Source organism: Pelodiscus sinensis, chromosome 16 (genome assembly GCF_052426305.1).
Source record: "Pelodiscus sinensis isolate ZL-2025 chromosome 16, ASM5242630v1, whole genome shotgun sequence".
Taxonomy (NCBI): domain Eukaryota; kingdom Metazoa; phylum Chordata; order Testudines; family Trionychidae; genus Pelodiscus; species Pelodiscus sinensis.
Window position 1 is genome coordinate 5,195,670 of NC_143067.1, and position 17,416 is coordinate 5,213,085.

Sequence of the window (17,416 nt, forward strand, 5' to 3'; positions counted from 1 at the left end):
GTGCAAGTGTCCAGAAGCCCAAGCTGTCATGGAGAGAGAAGCCAGGGGAAAAGTGTTAGCCCATTGGTTGGTGTTTCCCCTAGGTGGCACCTCCTGGCCCATTAGCATCTTCTCCGAGCAGGGGGCACTGGTGGGGGGGTTCTCTGCTCTGTCCCATTTTGGTCCCTAGTCTTTTGCTGAACCATGACCCCCCTCCCTACACCCCTGGGCTGGTCCCAGGTACTCTGTTACTCCCCCTGTCTGGGTGGTCCCACCTCTCTTCCGGGGGAGGGCTGTGGGTGTTGGTTTTGTGGCTGAGACTGTCTGGTGGGTTCCCTGCTGCGGAAGGTCACAGAGGCCAGTTGGTGCTCTGCGGGGCGAGGGAGCTCCAGCCGGGACGTGGAAGGAAGCTCACGCCTGGAGCAGAGTGCTGGGGGGCTGACTGCCTAGGTTTTAGTGGTTTAACGCCTTCCGTGGGAGCGCGGGCCGGGCGATTGATACTTCTGATTAAGCAGTGAGCTGGCATGCGAGACGGAGAACTAAGCGGCGTGTTCCCTCCCAGGAGCGGGAGATCCAGCACCCTGCCCTGCCTACAGGAGGGAGCGTAGCGGGGTCGGCCCTCACGTCATGTGAGTGGCCCCCCTTTGGCCCAGTGTGGGGGCCTACGCTGCCCTCAGTCTTCAGCCTTATCGGCTGCTCAGCCCTGCGGCCGACTCACGCGGCCGTCTGTGAACTCACTGCCCCTTCTGGGCAACACCTCTAACCGAGGCCCATCCAGCTGCCCTCGGTAGAGTGTCTCGCTGAGTTGTGTCTCAGCCTGTTCCCCCCTCCGCTGGAGAGGGGATGAGCGTCCCCTCCTGAAGGCAACTTCCTCAGCCAGCCGCAGGCGTCTCGCCTTGGCTACGCCTACACTGCGGAGCTGTTCTGCTATTCCGCATCTTATGAGCAAGCCCGTTATATCGAATTATAACGGGCTCGCTCTTCCGACATCCCCGTAAGCCTCATTGCACGAGGGTTAAGGGACGTTGTGGAATGGCGCCTTATTTCGAAATTTGCTGCTGTGTAGACAGTGCCAAGTTTCAAAATAAGCTATTATGAAATGACCTGGAAATAAGCTGTGTAAATTGCGTAGACACACCTCTTGAGCTCTGCCCCGGCACTGACTGCTGCTGAGCTTTGCAGCTCCTTTTCTAGGCCACCCTGGCCCCTGATTGGCCAGTTCCTCCAGAGCCTCTCTAGCCACATGGAGGACTTATCTATGACTCTTTCTGGGCTCAGGGCCTTGTCCATCCTGTCACAGGGAGAAACGGTATGTGTGAGGCAGCCATACTCATGTGCTTCCCCCTCAGGGCTGTGTTCAGCAGAGATTGCCAGCTGCGCTGTGCGTTTGCAGCGTGGGCAATGTGCCCCTGAGCCATTTCACTGCGACCACCCGTGGACTTCAGATCAGCCTCTGAACCTAAGGGGTTAAAGTGCTAATCCCTCTGGATGAGCCAGGTCTGGTCTGTTGCTGGAGGGCTGGATGTTTTTTAAAGCTGAGCTCCCGCGATTAAGAATAAGAATGTGACTGGCCCAGTAGGGCGGCTGTCCGATGAGACGAAATGGTCTGTCTGAGCCAAGGTGCTGCCCGGAGTTGGGGTCTCCTGGCAAACTGAGGGACAAGCGCCGGCAGGTTCTGGAATAACCCGAGGGGCTGGCTGCTCCTGGTGAAGAGGAGATGGGAGCTGCTATGAAAGCGGATATTCGGGGGTGTGATTGAATGCACGCATGAAGCTCTGGAGCAAAGTCACTCAGCGGGATGGGGTCAGGTGTCTCCCAGGCTGGTCGTACTCAGCTACAGGGTTTTCTAGAATTAGTCGCCCGCTGGGAGGCCTGGTGGATAGGGGAGTGAGCTCTGGATGCAGGCGAGATGCTGGACAGAGGGTGGATTCTACCGGTCTTTGGTAATTCTTTGGCTCCATTTGTCAAAGCCTCCATCTGCTTCACCATCTTAAAGGTCTGTGTCTTCCCAGCACATCTGGCAGGCTGTTGGACCCATTTTACAGATGGGCAGCTGAGACAGACTCACTGTGACTGTGCATCCCTCGCTCATCCCCTTCCTTTGCGGGCCATGGAGAGAACAGGATTGTCTGAACATGCTCCTAACGCTGGGAGCTGTGTGGTGTGATGATGCCTGTAGTCTAATGTCATGCTTCAGGGCTTTGCCCAGTGACTGGGAGGGGTCAGGAAGGAATCCCCACACCCTCAACACTTGGAATCTTTTTTTCCCCCTACCTTCCTCGGAAGCATGAGAGATCAGTCCCAGCTGGAGACAGGATACTGGCTGGGATGTACCGGTGCTCAGAGCAGGTACAGAGCATCCTCTGTCTTCGAGGCGTGCCTGGTGGGTCTTGCTCATGTGCTTAATGTCCAGCTGGTCACCATAGTCAGGACCAGGAAGGAGTCTGTCTCCCAAGCCAGATTGGCTGGGATGCTGGTTTTTATTTTTACCTTCCTTTGTAACATGGGTCTGGGTTCCCCTGCTGGGTTCCCCTCACCCAGTCAGTTCTCTGCCCTTGCTGGACATCGGTGGCTCCTCTGGCTCTCCTGGACTCGTATCTGCAGTGTAGTCTCTGCAGGACTGAAATGCTTTAGTTTAAATAAAGTCACTAGACTTGACATGGATTTGGCTGCAAGTTAATGAGTCCTTTGTAAGCTTAGCGCTTGGACGGCCACCCAAGAGAGATTCAGGTGCCGCCCAGCTGCTTAGAAGGGTGCCCACAGCCGGTAGCATGTGTTTCTACTTGTGGTGCACATCTGCACAGGCCTCGGTGCACAAAACAAAATTTATTCTGCACATGGATGGAAACAATTAGCGGGAACATCTACAGCCTGTAGTACTGAGGTGATCAGATTATACGACTGTGTGACTCACCTAGAAAGTCTGTACTTGGACCCAGCTGTCCACTAATGCCCTAACACGGTGTTTCTCAAACTGTGCTCCACAGAGCCCCAGGGCTCCACGAGACGTCTCCAGGGGCTCCGTGAGGCTGGCAAACAGGAAACATTGATAGGTTCAACACGTACAATCAGTGGACTGCTGGGGCTCCGCGTACATTTTTACGCATGTAAAGGGCTCCGGAGCCCCAAAAGTTTGAGAACCGCTGCTCTAACCAGTGGGCCGTCCTTCCTCTCCCTCTCTAAGAACCTCCCACCTGCAGTGAAAAGGGTTCCCAGGACAAACTAACTGGCAGATCCCCGTCAAGGGCTTGCCCCCTTGCTGGGGTGTGAGCACGGCAACAGCCTCCTCTCCTGTTGGTGCCAGCCTCTGCCAGGACCCCAGCAAAGCGTCCCAACAGGGGCCTGTCCAGGGGCAACCCGTGACTATAGGCCGACTCGGCCATTGCCTAGGGGTCCGCCTTCAACAGGGCACCTGGGGTGCCCGATGATGATGTCACGGGGCTCCTGGGGTGCCCGATGATGACGTCACTCCATTGACGGCCATGCAGGCCAGGGTGCCGATCGCACGTTCCACCTGGGGTGCCCGATGACGACGTCACTTAGTTGACGGCCGTGCAGGCGAGGGTGCTGATCACACGTTCCACCTGGGGTGCCCGATGACGACGTCACTTAGTTGACGGCCGTGCAGGCGAGGGTGCCGATCACACGTTCCACCTTGGGTGCCAGCTGCTGCAGCCTGCCTCAGGCCACTCCTGGGCCTGTCCCTAGGTGCCATAGCTGGGGTGGATTCTTTGTGAGCTCCGGCTACGGAAAACCATGAGTCAGTGGTGGCCAAGATGGACCTCAGTCTGTTCCCCAGCCGTGCCCTTCAACACCCTGATCACAAGACAGCTGGGGCGCGGTAACTCTACCTGGCGCAGACTGCGGCAGCTCAAGCCATGCGCCCGCGAGCCCTCCCGGGCACCGGCTGCCCCTAGGGCCGACCTGCTTTGCCGACAGACGAAACTTTCAATAGCCTGGGAGCCAGATATGGGGGGGAGGGGACTGGTCTTTGCTTCTCTCCTTCCTGAGCGCGAGGCTCTTCTTAGGCCAGATCCTGCTGGTGCCGCCGGTGGGCCTGTAACTCCACCCTCCTTCCGTTGCTTTGCTCACACTCGGGCCCATTGCTCTGCAGGATGTTCTTCGAGCCCGTGACCACGCCCTGCGGCCATACCTTCTGCAAGGAGTGCCTGGAGCGCAGTCTGGACCACCGACCCAACTGTCCGCTCTGCAAGCAGAGCCTCAGAGAGGTAAGAGGCGACTCCTGGCCTTGGAACGGGCGGGAGGGGCTGCACTGTTGTTAGTACGTGCCAGCAGGGAGGGCAGCAGGACTGGAGGGATGCTGAAGCCTAATGCTTTGCAAGGGCAATACCGGCCACGCGAGGAGGGTAGAAGACCAGGACTGAGCCCCACGGGGCCATACGCCAAACGGGGTATGTGGTCTGCGCATGTGTGTGCATGATCACACACAGCATAGCACTTTTCCACACAACGTGCAGTCAGACTGTGGAACTCATTGCCACAAGATTATTCGAGGCCAGGAATTTAGCTAGATTCACCAAGGAACTGGGCATTTATATGGATTGTGTGCATCAAAGGTTATGATAGTGAAGGGTAACAAAAAACGGAAGGGGTTTCAAACCTCATGCTTCCAGGATTAAGGGAATCTCTAGTGGAGAGTAAGAGAAGACCAGCCCAGAGTGGATTATCGCAGGAGTCTCTTACCCCATCCTCTGAAGGATCAGATATTGGCCACTGTCAGAGACAGGATACCTGACTACATGGACCACAGGTTTGAGCCAGGCTAGCAGTTTTTTCCTGTAACCTCTAATTGTATTATGCCTAGAGATCTGTCAGGTGATCTAGATCAGTGTTTCTTAAACTTTTTAAGGCCGAGGAACACCAAACAATATATATATATATTTTTTATGAGGAACACCAAGGATTTTTTGTTGACCAAAAAAAAAAAAAAAAAGGGTTGGGGGTCATTTTGAACTCTATTGTTCTCTGCAGAACACAGTTTAAGAAACACTGATCTAGATGGTGCTTGGTTCTGCCATGAGGGCAGGGGACTGGACTTGATCTTTTGAGGTCACTTCCAGTTCTAGTGTTCTATGATTCTATGGAGTACTCTCTTGTATAGGGATGTTACATTTAGTTTAATCAACGAATTGACTAGTTGATTAGTTGATAAGTGAGGAGCCATTGGGAGCTGACTCCGCTGCGGCTCTGCTTTTTAAATATATCAAGAGCCTACTGGCTCTTAATACATTTAAAAGGATGGAGCGCGGCGGGGGGGGGGGGCCCAGCATGAGCTAGGTCAGCTGATTCCTGTCTCTCGCTGGGTCCCCCCCACTGCACTTTAGTCTTTTCAATGTATTAAGAGCGAGTAGACTCTTGATATATTTAAAAAGCAGAACCACAGTGGAGTCAGCTCCCAATGGCTCTTCACTTATCAACTAATCGACTAGTCAATTAAGAGCGAGTAGACTCTTAATACACTTAAGAAGCAGAGGTGCAGTGTCTGGGACTGGGCACAAACTGGGAATCAGCTGATTCCTGGCTCGTGCCCGGTCCCCACTACGCCCCTCTCCCCCGGCTCTCCTGCCTCCAGAAGAGACAGTACTGGGGAGAACTGGCTGTTAAGCCGACTCCACCCAGCATCCGCTCCTGCTCCCCCATCCCTGGCAGCGTGTGTGTGTGTGTGTGTGAGAAAGGGGGGGGGGGAAGCGACTAGTTGAGGGACTAGCTTTTGCTGGTCAACTAGTAACCTACATCCCTACTCCTGTGGCTGGAATGGGAGGGGACTGTGCCATTGGCAGAAGATGAGTTTGGATTCTGTCCTTGCCATTCTTGGATCTGAAATTGGACTTTGGCTCCAGGAGGCAGGGGATGGGGAGATGGATAGCTCCCGGTTTCCGCTGGGCCCCTGGACTCCCCTGCATGCTCCTGCCAAAGGCGCACGTCTTTCCCTCTTTCTTCCAGTACTTGAAGGCGGGGAAGTACAACCCCACCCTGCTGCTGATGGAGATCATGGCGGCCACCTTTCCCGCCCAGCTGGCGGACCGGAAACGGGTGCACGAGGCCGAGATGGCAGAGCTCTCAAAGTAAACAAAGCACGTTTTTCAGTACGTGGCTGGCGGGAGGGGAGGGCGGGAGCGAGTTCACCTGCCCCTGCAGTCATGTGGACAGGGGAGACCGTCGGTCTCCGAGGGGCCTTCAGAGAACAGAGAGAGGATCCCTCTGAGAAGCTCCTGGTGGGTCGCTGAGTTTTTCAGCTTTGGGCCTCTATCACAGAGCAGCCGGATTGGCAGAGTTATGTCCCCGGCAAGGCCAGAGCACGGCTTCTTCACGCAGCCCTTGCTGCTTGGTGGAGTGCCATAATAAAGAGCTGGATTGGGAAAGGCCCTGTCCTCTTGAATGTAAATGGCTCGGAGTCCTCCGCTGCTCCGGGCGGCACGTGGGCTGCACTTGCCACGTCCTCACGGAGCCGGGAGAAGTTTCAAAGCGACCAATAGCCCCTCATCCCTTTCCTTGCAGTCTGAGCAAGAACATCCCCATCTTTGTGTGCACCATGTCCTTCCCGGGCATTCCCTGCCCGCTGCACGTCTTCGAGCCTCGCTACCGCCTCATGATGCGGAGGTGCCAGGAGACCGGCACCAAGATGTTTGGCATGTGTATGTATGAGAACGGGAAGAGGTGAGTGACAGGCCCGGGTGCCAGCGGCGGTTGTGTTCTTCTTCCTCCCTCCGCCTGTGACTTCCTTCTCCCTCTTCCCGCCCTTCAGACCCGTCGACTCCTCTGTCTTTTGCGGTCGGCCTGTCAATTCCCGTATCATCGTCTTCCAGAATAGTCCAGGTTGAACCTCTCTAATCCGGCACCCTCAGGACCTGACTGATGCCGAACCACAGGAGTTCGATATTGTCTAGTAACAATGCCAACACCTACTGCTTACTGGGCTCTGAGATGACATTGAGGGGTAAAATAGCACAGAATGCTGAGAGTCAGGGGTAGTGGCTGCAAACAAATTTTGTAGGACTGTGGGAAACTTGCTACACCCATGCTGAGTGGATATCTGGCTGGCTAACAGACAGATGTTGCCCGACCAGTGAGTAACGGACTGGAGAAATTCAACCTGCAGCTGTCAGTTGTGGGGCCCTGTGACACACGGGAGAGGCGCCTGTCAGTGATAGAAGACAATCCAGTGGTCAGGCGTCACTCGGAGCAGTTCCGCCCGCATTTCTGTTGGAAACCCCCTTGGGAGAATGACCATGGTGAAGGGAGTTTCCCATGAGGCTTAGAGGCAGGGGAAAGGAGGCCCCCTTGAAGCAGGGTTGTCTGCTGTGGAAAATGGTTTATGTGGACATTATAGAAAAAAATTAGAGGTGATGCAACTTCTTTACAGAAGCATCCTTATGTAATAGAAAGAGGGCTCAAAAGGACCGGAGTGAGCAATAGTCAGTGTGTGTGTTCAGAGCTCACGAGACGTGATTCTTCTGCTCTGCTCTGCACTGATTAGGCCTCAGTTGGAGGATTGTGTCCAGTGCTGGGCACCGCATTTCAGGAAAGATGAGGAGAAATTGGAGAAGGTCCAGAGAAGAGCGACAAAAATGATGAAAGCTGTGAGGCAAGGCTGAAGGAACTGGGCTTGTTTAGTTTAGAAAAGGGACGTGATGGCGGTTTTCAGGTATCTAAAAGGGGTGTCACAGGGAAGGGGGGGGATTGTTCTCTTTGGCCTCTGAGGATAGAACAAGAAGCAATGGGCTTAAACTGCAGCAACGGAGGTTTAGGTTGGGCAGTGGCGGCTCATCAATACAGGCGAACTAGGTAGTCGCCCTGCCTCAGACCCTGCAAGGGGCACCCCTCTAGTTCCTTTCACAGCAGCACTGACAGGCCCCTCAGCCCTGGGCACCTCAGGTGGGAAGACGGTGGGTGGCCCACAAGGGTTGGAGATGCTCAGGGAAGATGGTAGGCGGCCCATGAGGGTCGGAGATGCTCAGGGAAGATGGTGGGTGGCCCACGAGGGTCAGAGATGCTCAGGGAAGATGGTGGGTGGCCCATGAGGGTCAGAGATGCTCAGGGAAGATGGTAGGCGACCCACGAGGGTCGTAGATGCTCAGGGAAGATGGTGGGTGGCCCATGAGGGTCGCATATGCCCAGGGAAGATGGTAGGCGACCCACGAGGGTCGGAGATGCTCAGGAAAGATGGTAGGTGGCCCACGAGGGTCGCATATGCCCAGGGAAGATGGTAGGCGGCCCACGAGGGTTGGAGATGCCCAGGGAAGATGGTAGGCGGCCCACGAGGGTTGGAGATGCCCAGGGAAGATTGTGGGCGGCCCGCAAGGGTTGGAGATGCTCAGGGAAGATGGTAGGTGGCCCACGAGGGTCGCATATGCTCAGGGAAGATGGTAGGCGGCCCACGAGAGTTGGAGATGGCCAGGGAAGATGGTGGGCGGCCCGCAAGGGTTGGAGATGCTCAGGGCTCCAGCAGTGACGCAGAAGAGCCCCGAGTAAGTGACGTCCATGGTCAGCGGCAGCATAGCGTGGGTGTGATTTGGTGTCCTGGACGTTGGAGGAATCGCTCCCTTGCAGCTGCGTCCGGCTTCAGGGAGGGTTTGACAGGGAAGATGTTGGGTGGGCCACAAGGGTTGGAGATGCTCAGGGAAGACGGTGGGTGGCCCACGAGGGTTGCATATGCTCAGGGAAGATGGTGGGTGGCCCACGAGGGTCAGAGATGCTCAGGGAAGATGGTAGGCGACCCACGAGGGTCGTAGATGCTCAGGGAAGATGGTGGGTGGCCCACGAGGGTCGTAGATGCTCAGGGAAGATGGTGGGTGGCCCACGAGGGTCAGAGATGCTCAAGGAAGATGGTGGGTGGCCCACGAGGGTCAGAGATGCTCAGGGAAGATGGTAGGCGACCCACGAGGGTCGTAGATGCTCAGGGAAGATGGTGGGTGGCCCACGAGGGTCGTAGATGCTCAGGGAAGATGGTGGGTGGCCCATGAGGGTCAGAGATCCTCAGGGAAGATGGTAGGCGACCCATGAGGGTTGTAGATGCTCAGGGAAGATGGTGGGTGGCCCGCAAGGGTTGGAGATGCTCAGGGAAGATGGTAGGTGGCCCACGAGGGTTGGAGATACCCAGGGAAGATTGTGGGCGGCCCGCAAGGGTTGGAGATGCTCAGGGAAGATGGTGGGCGGCCCACGAGGGTTGGAGATGCTCAGGGAAGATGGTGGGCGGCCCACGAGGGTTGGAGATGCCCAGGGAAGATGGTGGGCGGCCCACGAGGGTTGGAGATGCTCAGGGAAGATGGTAGGCGGCCCACGAGGGTTGGAGATGCCCAGGGAAGATGGTAGGTGGCCCACGAGGGTCGCATATGCTCAGGGAAGTTGGTGGGCGGCCCGCAAGGGTTGGAGATGCTCAGGGCTCCAGCAGTGACGCAGAAGAGCCCCGAGTAAGTGACGTCCATGGTCAGCGGCAGCATAGCGTGGGTGTGATTTGGTGTCCTGGACGTTGGAGGAATCGCTCCCTTGCAGCTGCATCCGGCTTCGGGGAGGGTTTGACAGGGACCTTCCCTCTGTGTCGGGGCTGTATCCTGCCGGTTACTGAAGCCTTTCCTTCCACTTTTTGTGGACAGCAGCTCCCACCTGGCTGTCACACCTAAGCTTGTCTCCCTCCCCACCCCCATCCCCTCCAGTTTCGCGGACTACGGCTGCATGCTGGAGATCCAGCGCATGGAGTTCTTGCCTGATGGGCGGTCCTTGGTGGACACGATAGGAAGGCGTCGCTTCCGGGTGCTGAGACGGGGCCACAGGGACGGCTACAACACTGCGGATATCGAATACCTGGAGGACGAGAAGGTGAGAGCCGAGCTTGGGGGGCTGCGGCATCCATGCCCCGTGGAGGGGCGGGAGCAGGCACTCAGCAGGGCAGACCACCGGCCGGGAGGGGGCAGTCCGAGAAAGGGGGATTTCAGCGCGTGGGAATGTTCTGTCAGCGCGTTTCTCGGGCTCGGAAGGTCCATTCGCGTCAGCCGTCTGCTGCCGCGCTGCTTTGTAACCTCTGCTTCCCGGCATTCAGCTGTGCTGGGCTTTCCAAGAATGGACACCTGCCACCTTGGCCTCCTTCCCCCAGCTGGTGGCCCCTCACTTCTATGCAGGCCAGCTCTGGCCTGGGGGTACCCCCTGCCCCACTGGTGGCGAACGAGGAGCAAGAGCCATGCATGCCCTCCGGGGTGAGGTGCCCCAGGCCTCTGGTCACTGCCTTTTGGGGAGCCACTAACTGGACCCTATGGGGGGTGGTGTGGCGGGAATACCAGCTGGAGCACGCTGGGTGGGACAGCCTGATCCAGAGGGGAGCCTGCTGCTGGACTGTGTTACTGATCCAGTTTATCTAACCCCCTCCCCATTGCTCTGCTGTGCTGCCTTCACCTCCTCCCCCGTTCCTCTCCTCCCCACTCCACGCGCTCCCTTCCCTCCTCCTCCCATCCGACTTTCTTCTCCCTGCCGTCCAGGTGGAAGGGGAAGAGCTGGCTGAGCTGCAGCGGCTGCACGAATGCACCTACCAGCAGGCGCAGCAGTTTTGCGAACACGGGGATGCCACCTTGAGGCAGATCCTGCTGCACCGGGGCCCCCTGCCTCAGAAGGAAGAAGACATCCAGGTGAGCGGGGGGAAGGGGGAAGGGTGTCTAGGCCTCGGCAGGAGGGCTGCTGCTGCCGCCTTAGAAACACAAACTGGAGATTCCAGAGCTGCAAAGGCCAGGAAGGCGGCGAGATCCTCTCCTCTGAGCGCCTGCGTCCCCCGGAGCCCAGTGGCGGAAGCAGAGAAAGGCCCCCAGTGTCCATCGCTGAGCGGAGGAGGACCCACCGTTGTGAAAACTGTACACCCGGTTTGAATGTAGCTGCCTTCCTCTGGCAGGCGCTGCCTCCTGGGGTGCTTCTGTCTGCGGGATGAAAGGCCTCCTCCCGTAGCAGGGGTGCCCATGGGCAGACTCTTGCTGGCTGCTCCTTTTCATGGCCATGGGGCTGATGGGTAACGCACAAGACACGTTAGCTTGGTGTTAGAGCGTCTGCGGCAGGATGGGCCATTTCCCACCAGGCTCTTGCTGTTTGCTGGTGACCCCAGAGGTGACAATAAGTCGATGGATCCTGCCGGGTCCAGTTTTTATTCCCGTTGCTCGTGACAGAGGCTCTTGCTTGCTCTGCACCACTTTTAATGCTGGTTTGGGATCCTCTGCTGTTTAACAGTTTGCCCACAGATATAGGCGCGAGGGCTGAGGTTGGGGGAGCTGTAGCACCCCTGGGCTCCGAGCACCGTCCCACGCGCTGGGGTTTTGCTCCTTGCTTCAGCTGGGATGGGGGGTGGACAGGTAAGGGAGCTGCATTTCAGGCCTTTTCCTCCCCCCCCGGCCACTCTTTAAAATGTTCCTGGGCCACTGCCCACAGATGCTTTGAAACTGGTCCTGGAAACTGAGCGTCCCATTTTCTGAATTGTCACCTGAGAGCTGAATTGCTTGGGTTTGAAAACCCCCCCTCCCAAAAAGAGTCAATATTTGTGGATCCTTTAAGACAGGGCTGGGGAACCTTTTTTGGGTCAGGGGCCACTGACCCACAGAAAAATCAGTCGGGGGCTTCACTCGAATGAGAAGCAGCCCTCTCCCCATTCCCCTTGCACACAGCCTAGGGGGCCAGGCTAGCCGATTTTGTGTGCTCCAGCCCTGTGGGGGGGCTGGAGCACCAGTGAGGGTTCCCCAATGCCAGGGGTAGCCCCGAGCTTTGGGAACCAGATCCAGGCAAGCCAGGGGCCACATTCGACCCCCCGGGCCTTAGGTTTCCCCCCTCCCAGCTAGAGAGGAGGTACCCACAGGGCTGGATCCGGCCCTCTTGTCCTATTTTTCTGACGGATTCCGACTGCAGAACGCCAGCTTTCGTTTGCTTCAGCCAGGGCGTCTCTCTCCCGGCAGGGTGCAGAAATTCTCTTCTGTACGCGGCTGGAGCTTACACCGCCTCAGACAGTCTGAAACAAAAGGCGGGCCCTAACCGCGTTCCCGTGAGGGACGTGTTTTCTCTGCAACTGGTGGCCATTTTGAAGAGCAGTTTGTCGGATTGCTTAGGCGCCCCATACACACTAGGGATGCGAACGCACAACTGGGTACGCAGTTCACCGAGAAGCCTGGGCTTCCTTGTTAGCGTTCACGGTTACACGCAAGCGCCCGCCCTGCTCCTGGGGGGCCAGCTGCCACCCTGAGCTGCTGTCTCCGTATCAGGAGCGGGGCGGGAGTCAATGCACGCCGGGAGCTAGCTGAAAAGCCAGTTTCCGGCATGTACCAGCTCCCGGGGAGCTGGCTACTGTTGTGGGTGCATGTAACCATGGAGTTTTTCAGGAGTTACACAATTACCTGCTTTTTAACCCACCTTATTAGGGCTTTTTCTCCCTAATGTGCACCTCACTGGTGTGACTAGGCGCTACCTGCAGATCTAGCAGCTGCATGTGCAGATGGCCAAAGAGCAAAGATAATACTGGTCCTGAAGGAACCCTGAGTAAGGCTTTCCCCACTGAGAAAGCTCTAGGCACGTCTCTTCTGCTTGGTTAGTTTGGAAAGGAGATGACTGAGAGGGGACATGATAGTGGTTCTCAAGTATCTAACGGTGTTACAAGGAGGAGAGGGAAAAATTGTTCTCGTTGGCCTCTGAGGATAGGACAAGAAGCAATGGGCTTAAATTGCAGCAAGGGAGGTTTAGGTTGAACGTTAGGAAAAACTTCCTGTCAAGGTTGTTAAACACTGGAATAAATTGTCTAGGGAGGTTGTGAAATCTCCATCATTGGAGAGCAGGTTTGACAGACATCTATCAGGGATGATCTAGAAGGTGCTTGGTCCTGCCGTGAGGGCAGGGGACTGGACTTGAAGACCTCTCGAGGTCCCTCCAGTTCTAGGGTGCGTCTAGACTGGCATGATTTTATGCAAAACTTTTCCGTTAAAAGGATTTGCGCAAAATCATGCGGTCTAGAGCAGCCCCAGTGTTCTGTGATTCTATAAATAGTTTGGCTGGAGATGTGACTGTACCACCTGGTGCTGGGATCCATTTTGAACCTGGCATTCTTCCATGGAAGAGGAGGGCAAGCCCCCTCAGGGTGGGGGGAGGGAGCATGACAGCTCCTAAAAGAGATCCCACAGGTCCCAGCTCCTGTCAAGCTCGTGCCCTGTTTCTGAACCACAACTTTCTTCTCCCCCACCTAGGCCACCAAAGATGGACCAGCTTGGTGTTGGTGGCTGATCTCCATCTTGCCGCTTGACCCCTCCGACCAGCTCCGGCTCTTCGCCACCACCTCGCTGCGAGCCCGCCTCACCCAGCTGAAGCACATCCTCACAGGCATCCTGCAGGGCCGCGAATATGGCCACCATCTCGCAGACCTCAGCCCGCGAGGCAGGATCTGAACTCCAAAGCATGGCTGGCGCCTTGGCCAACTCACCCAGCACTTTCTTTGGGAGGGCTGGACACCTCGCCTGTTTTATTTCTGTGTGGCCTTCATGTTTTTATTGTCTTTTCATCCTCATATCCACCTCCCCCCCGGGCCGTGCACACACCTTTCTGGCAAACAGCTGGAAAGCACATGCAGCGGCAGCTAGAGTCATTGGTCCATTAGTGATACCATGCCGTCCATGCAGTCTTGATTAAGCTGCTTAGGGGATTTAGGAGCATCTCACTCAGTCTGAGGAAGGCAATGAGTCTGAAGATGGGGCCAGTCGACGGACACTGCCTTGTCGCTATGAGCGGAAACCACATGCCGATCTGTTTTGGTAGCATGGAGCAATCAGTAGAGGACAACCAGAAACGAATGCCAGGATCTCGTTGTTTGGGGCTCTTCTGCACTCAGGGGGGCTACCTTTTGCTGGCTTGCCCCAGTCTCTGCACAACTCTGGATGAAGTTATAACAGGAAGGGAGAGATTGCTATGGCTTCCCGGGAGATAGAGTTGCTGCCTTCAGTCATGCCCTCGATCAGATCGTCCACAAAAAAGAGAAGTTAAATATTCGGATCTTCATGGTTCTGCTTCTACTAGCCACTTATGGCCCAAGGAGAAGTTGCTATTTGACTCTCCCCCGTTCAGTAGGTTCCTGTCTCTCCGGGTTGCTTCCTTCTCTGCTTTTGTTTGAGTACCTGCATGTAGGGCAGACGCTTCCTTGCAAAGTCCGTCTGGCAATGCTGAGAGAAGGGGTTGCCTTGCTTTTGCGAGGGCCAGTCGCCTGTTTCTCACGGACCCGCAGGCTTTTACGGTCAGAAGGGACCATCGTCAACCTCTAGTGTGACCTCCTGCCTGTTGCAGGCCACGGAACCTCACCCATCCACCCCCGTGGTAGAGCCCCTAACCTGGATGCCCTCAAACCAGGTTTAAAGGCTGCAAGGGACAGAGAATCCACCATTTACACTAGTTTAAACCTGCAGGTGACCTGGGTCTCATGTTTGAGGAAGGTGAAAATCCCCCCCCTCCCCCGCCCACCCGCCACCAGCTGGCTGCAGATCTGACCGAGGGGAAAATTCTTTCCTAGTCTCAGCTCTGGCAATTGTTTATACCCCGTGCGGGTGGGTAAGTGCTCTTAAGCAGATTCCCAGGAAAGACTTCTCAGTAATACCTCAGCCCTCCCTAGCTACTGTGCCCTCTGCTGCAAGAGGAATGCCAGGGACTGAGAAATGCGAGGAGAGTTTGCTCACGGCAATGAGGCCGTGGTTGGAGCTGGATTGAGTGTAGGCTGGAGTTCGGCTTCCGGGCTAGCTCATTACGCTTTGGGTTTGAAGGCATCAGTCTCTCAGGAGATTTGGCCTACAACTTGTACAAGGTTTCTGACAGCGCGCGTGGGAGAAATCTTGGGCGGTCCACGTTTCTCGTGCTATTTCTGCCATTGGGGGCTGAGATCTTTTGGCCTGAGGGCTCGGCTGCCGTGTGAACAACCATCAGGAACACGGGCGCCTTCCCATGTGGGATGCAGCCTTGAAACCAAACCTGGAGGGTTTCCTCTAGAAATGCGGACAGGTGCAGATGAGAGGCTGGGATTCTTGTGGCCATGAGGGGCTATGACACAGAGGTGGTTGTGGATCTAAACATCTCTGTAGCAGGAGAGCAAGCGTCTGCGTGTCTACAACTGTCCCTTTGCACCACGGGTGGAGATGAAATGTGGAGGAAGTGAAGCTCAGATAGGACTTTGTGGTACTTTCTGCAGATTATCCAGACACGGTTGTTTTCAATATTATTTGTGGGGGGTTGGGTTTAATTTAATTTACTTCTTTATTTAAAAGATCAGCACTGGGTTTGGCCAGGATCTCACCCCTGCCTTTCCCCTCTGCCCCGCTACCAGCGGCGGCTCCGTGTGCTATGAGGAGAGACCAGTTTATACCACGCTACCGTCCGGAGCAAGGTGGGGCTGTAGCATTCTGACCGGGGAAGCTTTTCCTCTGTTTTCTATGTGACCAGCATCCTCAACAACTCCCATGGACACCTGTAGGTGTCGGGTGTGTTACCTCGGCTCTCGCAGGGTTCATGTTCCATCTCTAGGATTTGTTACCAGGCAGGAAAGGACTGAGACTCTCCATTCTTGCTCCCCCCTTGCTCCCCATAGTTGGTTCAGGCATTTCTGGTCCCATGCACTGCCCTTTTCCTCCTCCTCCCCCATGTGTTCTTGTGTCACTGGCACTGGAGGTCTCATTCCCTCCTTCCCAACAAAGTGCCTGGCTTGGGGCGTGACAGTCCAGAGTAGTGGAGGCTTGCTGGTCCAGGTGGAGGCCGAAGGGGGTGGCTGGTAGGGATGGGTCAAAGCTGGATTTTTGTCTTCATGCCTGGATTTGGCTGTTCCCCCTCCTGCTTTGCTCCTGTTACTACAACATGGGGCCCACAGTGGTCTCTAAAGGCGACCGTAGGGCTGGGAGTGAGGGGTTCTGGCTGGCCTGTGGAGGAGACCCCAGAGTTTTGGGTAGGACGAAGGGCTGGGGTTGGCTGTGCAGAGGTGCTGTGGTATATCCCAGAAGAGATTCGTTTCTGCTGCTGGGAATGGAAATACAAGGGGAGATTTCTCTCTACTGAACTTCGGGAAGTGCCTTTATTTTATTAGGGGTGGGCGTGATTGGGTCGCCAAGCTGAGTGGCAGCCCTGGGCTTTCTGTTCACCACCCTGACCCCTTCCGGTGGCCTCCAGCTGTGGATTCGACTGCCAGCGTGTTCACCCTGCGCCTTGTTCGTCTCCTGGGACCCACCCGCATGGCTGCCAGGCCGGTTCTAGGCAGCACGTGGCCAGGCATCGCAGCTGAGCCGTTTCGCAGTAGACATCTTGCTTAGCAACGGGCCAGCCCCCGGGACCCTCCCCATTGGAGCTGCGGCTCCTTCCACGCCTGCGTCGGGCAGAGACTCGGTTGAAGCGCTCCGGCTGGCTTGCCGTTGACTAGGGGCTTTCCTCTTTGCACAAAACGTTGTGTCTGGGCAGAGAAATAAAGGAGGGTTTTTTGTGTGTGGTGCCTGTTGGAACACTGCCTGGGTGGGTCTGGTTCCTTCCTGGGGGACACTCAATCAAAGCGTGAGCAGAAGTCCTTGTGGATCCACCAGGCCCTGAGGGACAGTCTGGGTGAGACCCTGCCCAGGCAGGAGGCTGTTTGAAGGAAGAACAAGTTGGAGCAAAGGAGGAGGAAGTGAGAAGACTGGTACAAAGCAGGGGCGATGCATGGGGGGGGAGGGGGAAGGGAGGTGCTTGCCCCCAGCACTGGGCAGGAGGGGCAAGGGGCCAGCAGCCATCTGGGCAAGAGCCTCTGAGGGACTAGTGGGGGCTTGGCACCCACACCGGGGGGTCGGGCCACCTGCATTCACTGGCAGTGGCAGGGGGGAGGGGAAGTGGAGTAATGCAATGCAGCCGGGGAAGCGGACTGGGCTGCAGCTATGTGGCTCCGAAGAGAGGTGGGGAGGGGAGGTTGGCATGGAGAGGAGTCACATGGGGGGGTTGGTCACGTGGCTGGTGCCCCCACTGTGTTCTTCCTCATCAGCTGCCCTTGGTCCAAAGGGGGAGTTACTACGGCTCTGGCACTGCATGGCTACGTCTAGACTGGCATGATTTTCCGCAAATGCTTTTTAACGGAAAACTTTTCCGTTAAAAGCATTTGCGGAAAAGAGCGTCTAGATTGGCAGGATGCTTTTGCGCAAAAGCACTTTTTGCAGAACAGCGTCCGTGCCAATCTCAATGCGCTTTTGCGCAAAAAAGCCCCGATCGCCATTTTTGCGATCGGGGCTTTTTTGCGGAAGACAAATCTGAGCTGTCTACACTGGCCCTTTTGCGCAAAAGGGACTTTTGCCCGAACGGGAGCAGCATGGTATTTCCGCGAGAAGCACTGATTTCAGACAGTAGGAAGTCTGTGTTCTTGCAGAAATTCAAGCGGCCAGTGTAGACAGCTGGCAAGTTTTTCTGCAAAAGCAGCTGTTTTTGTGGA

The 17,416-nt window shown here is 56.3% G+C and overlaps 1 protein-coding gene across 1 annotated transcript in view; it reads left to right on the top strand.

The window, feature by feature from the left end:
- LOC102458106 (LON peptidase N-terminal domain and RING finger protein 1-like) overlaps positions 1-16,449 on the top strand; it is a 38,339-nt gene extending 21,890 nt beyond the window's left edge. The window contains exons 7-12 of the mRNA XM_006138309.5: positions 4,094-4,208; positions 5,944-6,065; positions 6,499-6,657; positions 9,654-9,816; positions 10,470-10,616; positions 13,194-16,449. Coding sequence (XP_006138371.3) covers positions 4,094-4,208; positions 5,944-6,065; positions 6,499-6,657; positions 9,654-9,816; positions 10,470-10,616; positions 13,194-13,391 — 904 coding nt within the window. The 3' untranslated portion in view covers positions 13,392-16,449. The remainder of the gene's footprint in view (positions 1-4,093; positions 4,209-5,943; positions 6,066-6,498; positions 6,658-9,653; positions 9,817-10,469; positions 10,617-13,193) is intronic.
- The last annotated feature ends 967 nt before the right edge of the window (positions 16,450-17,416 follow it).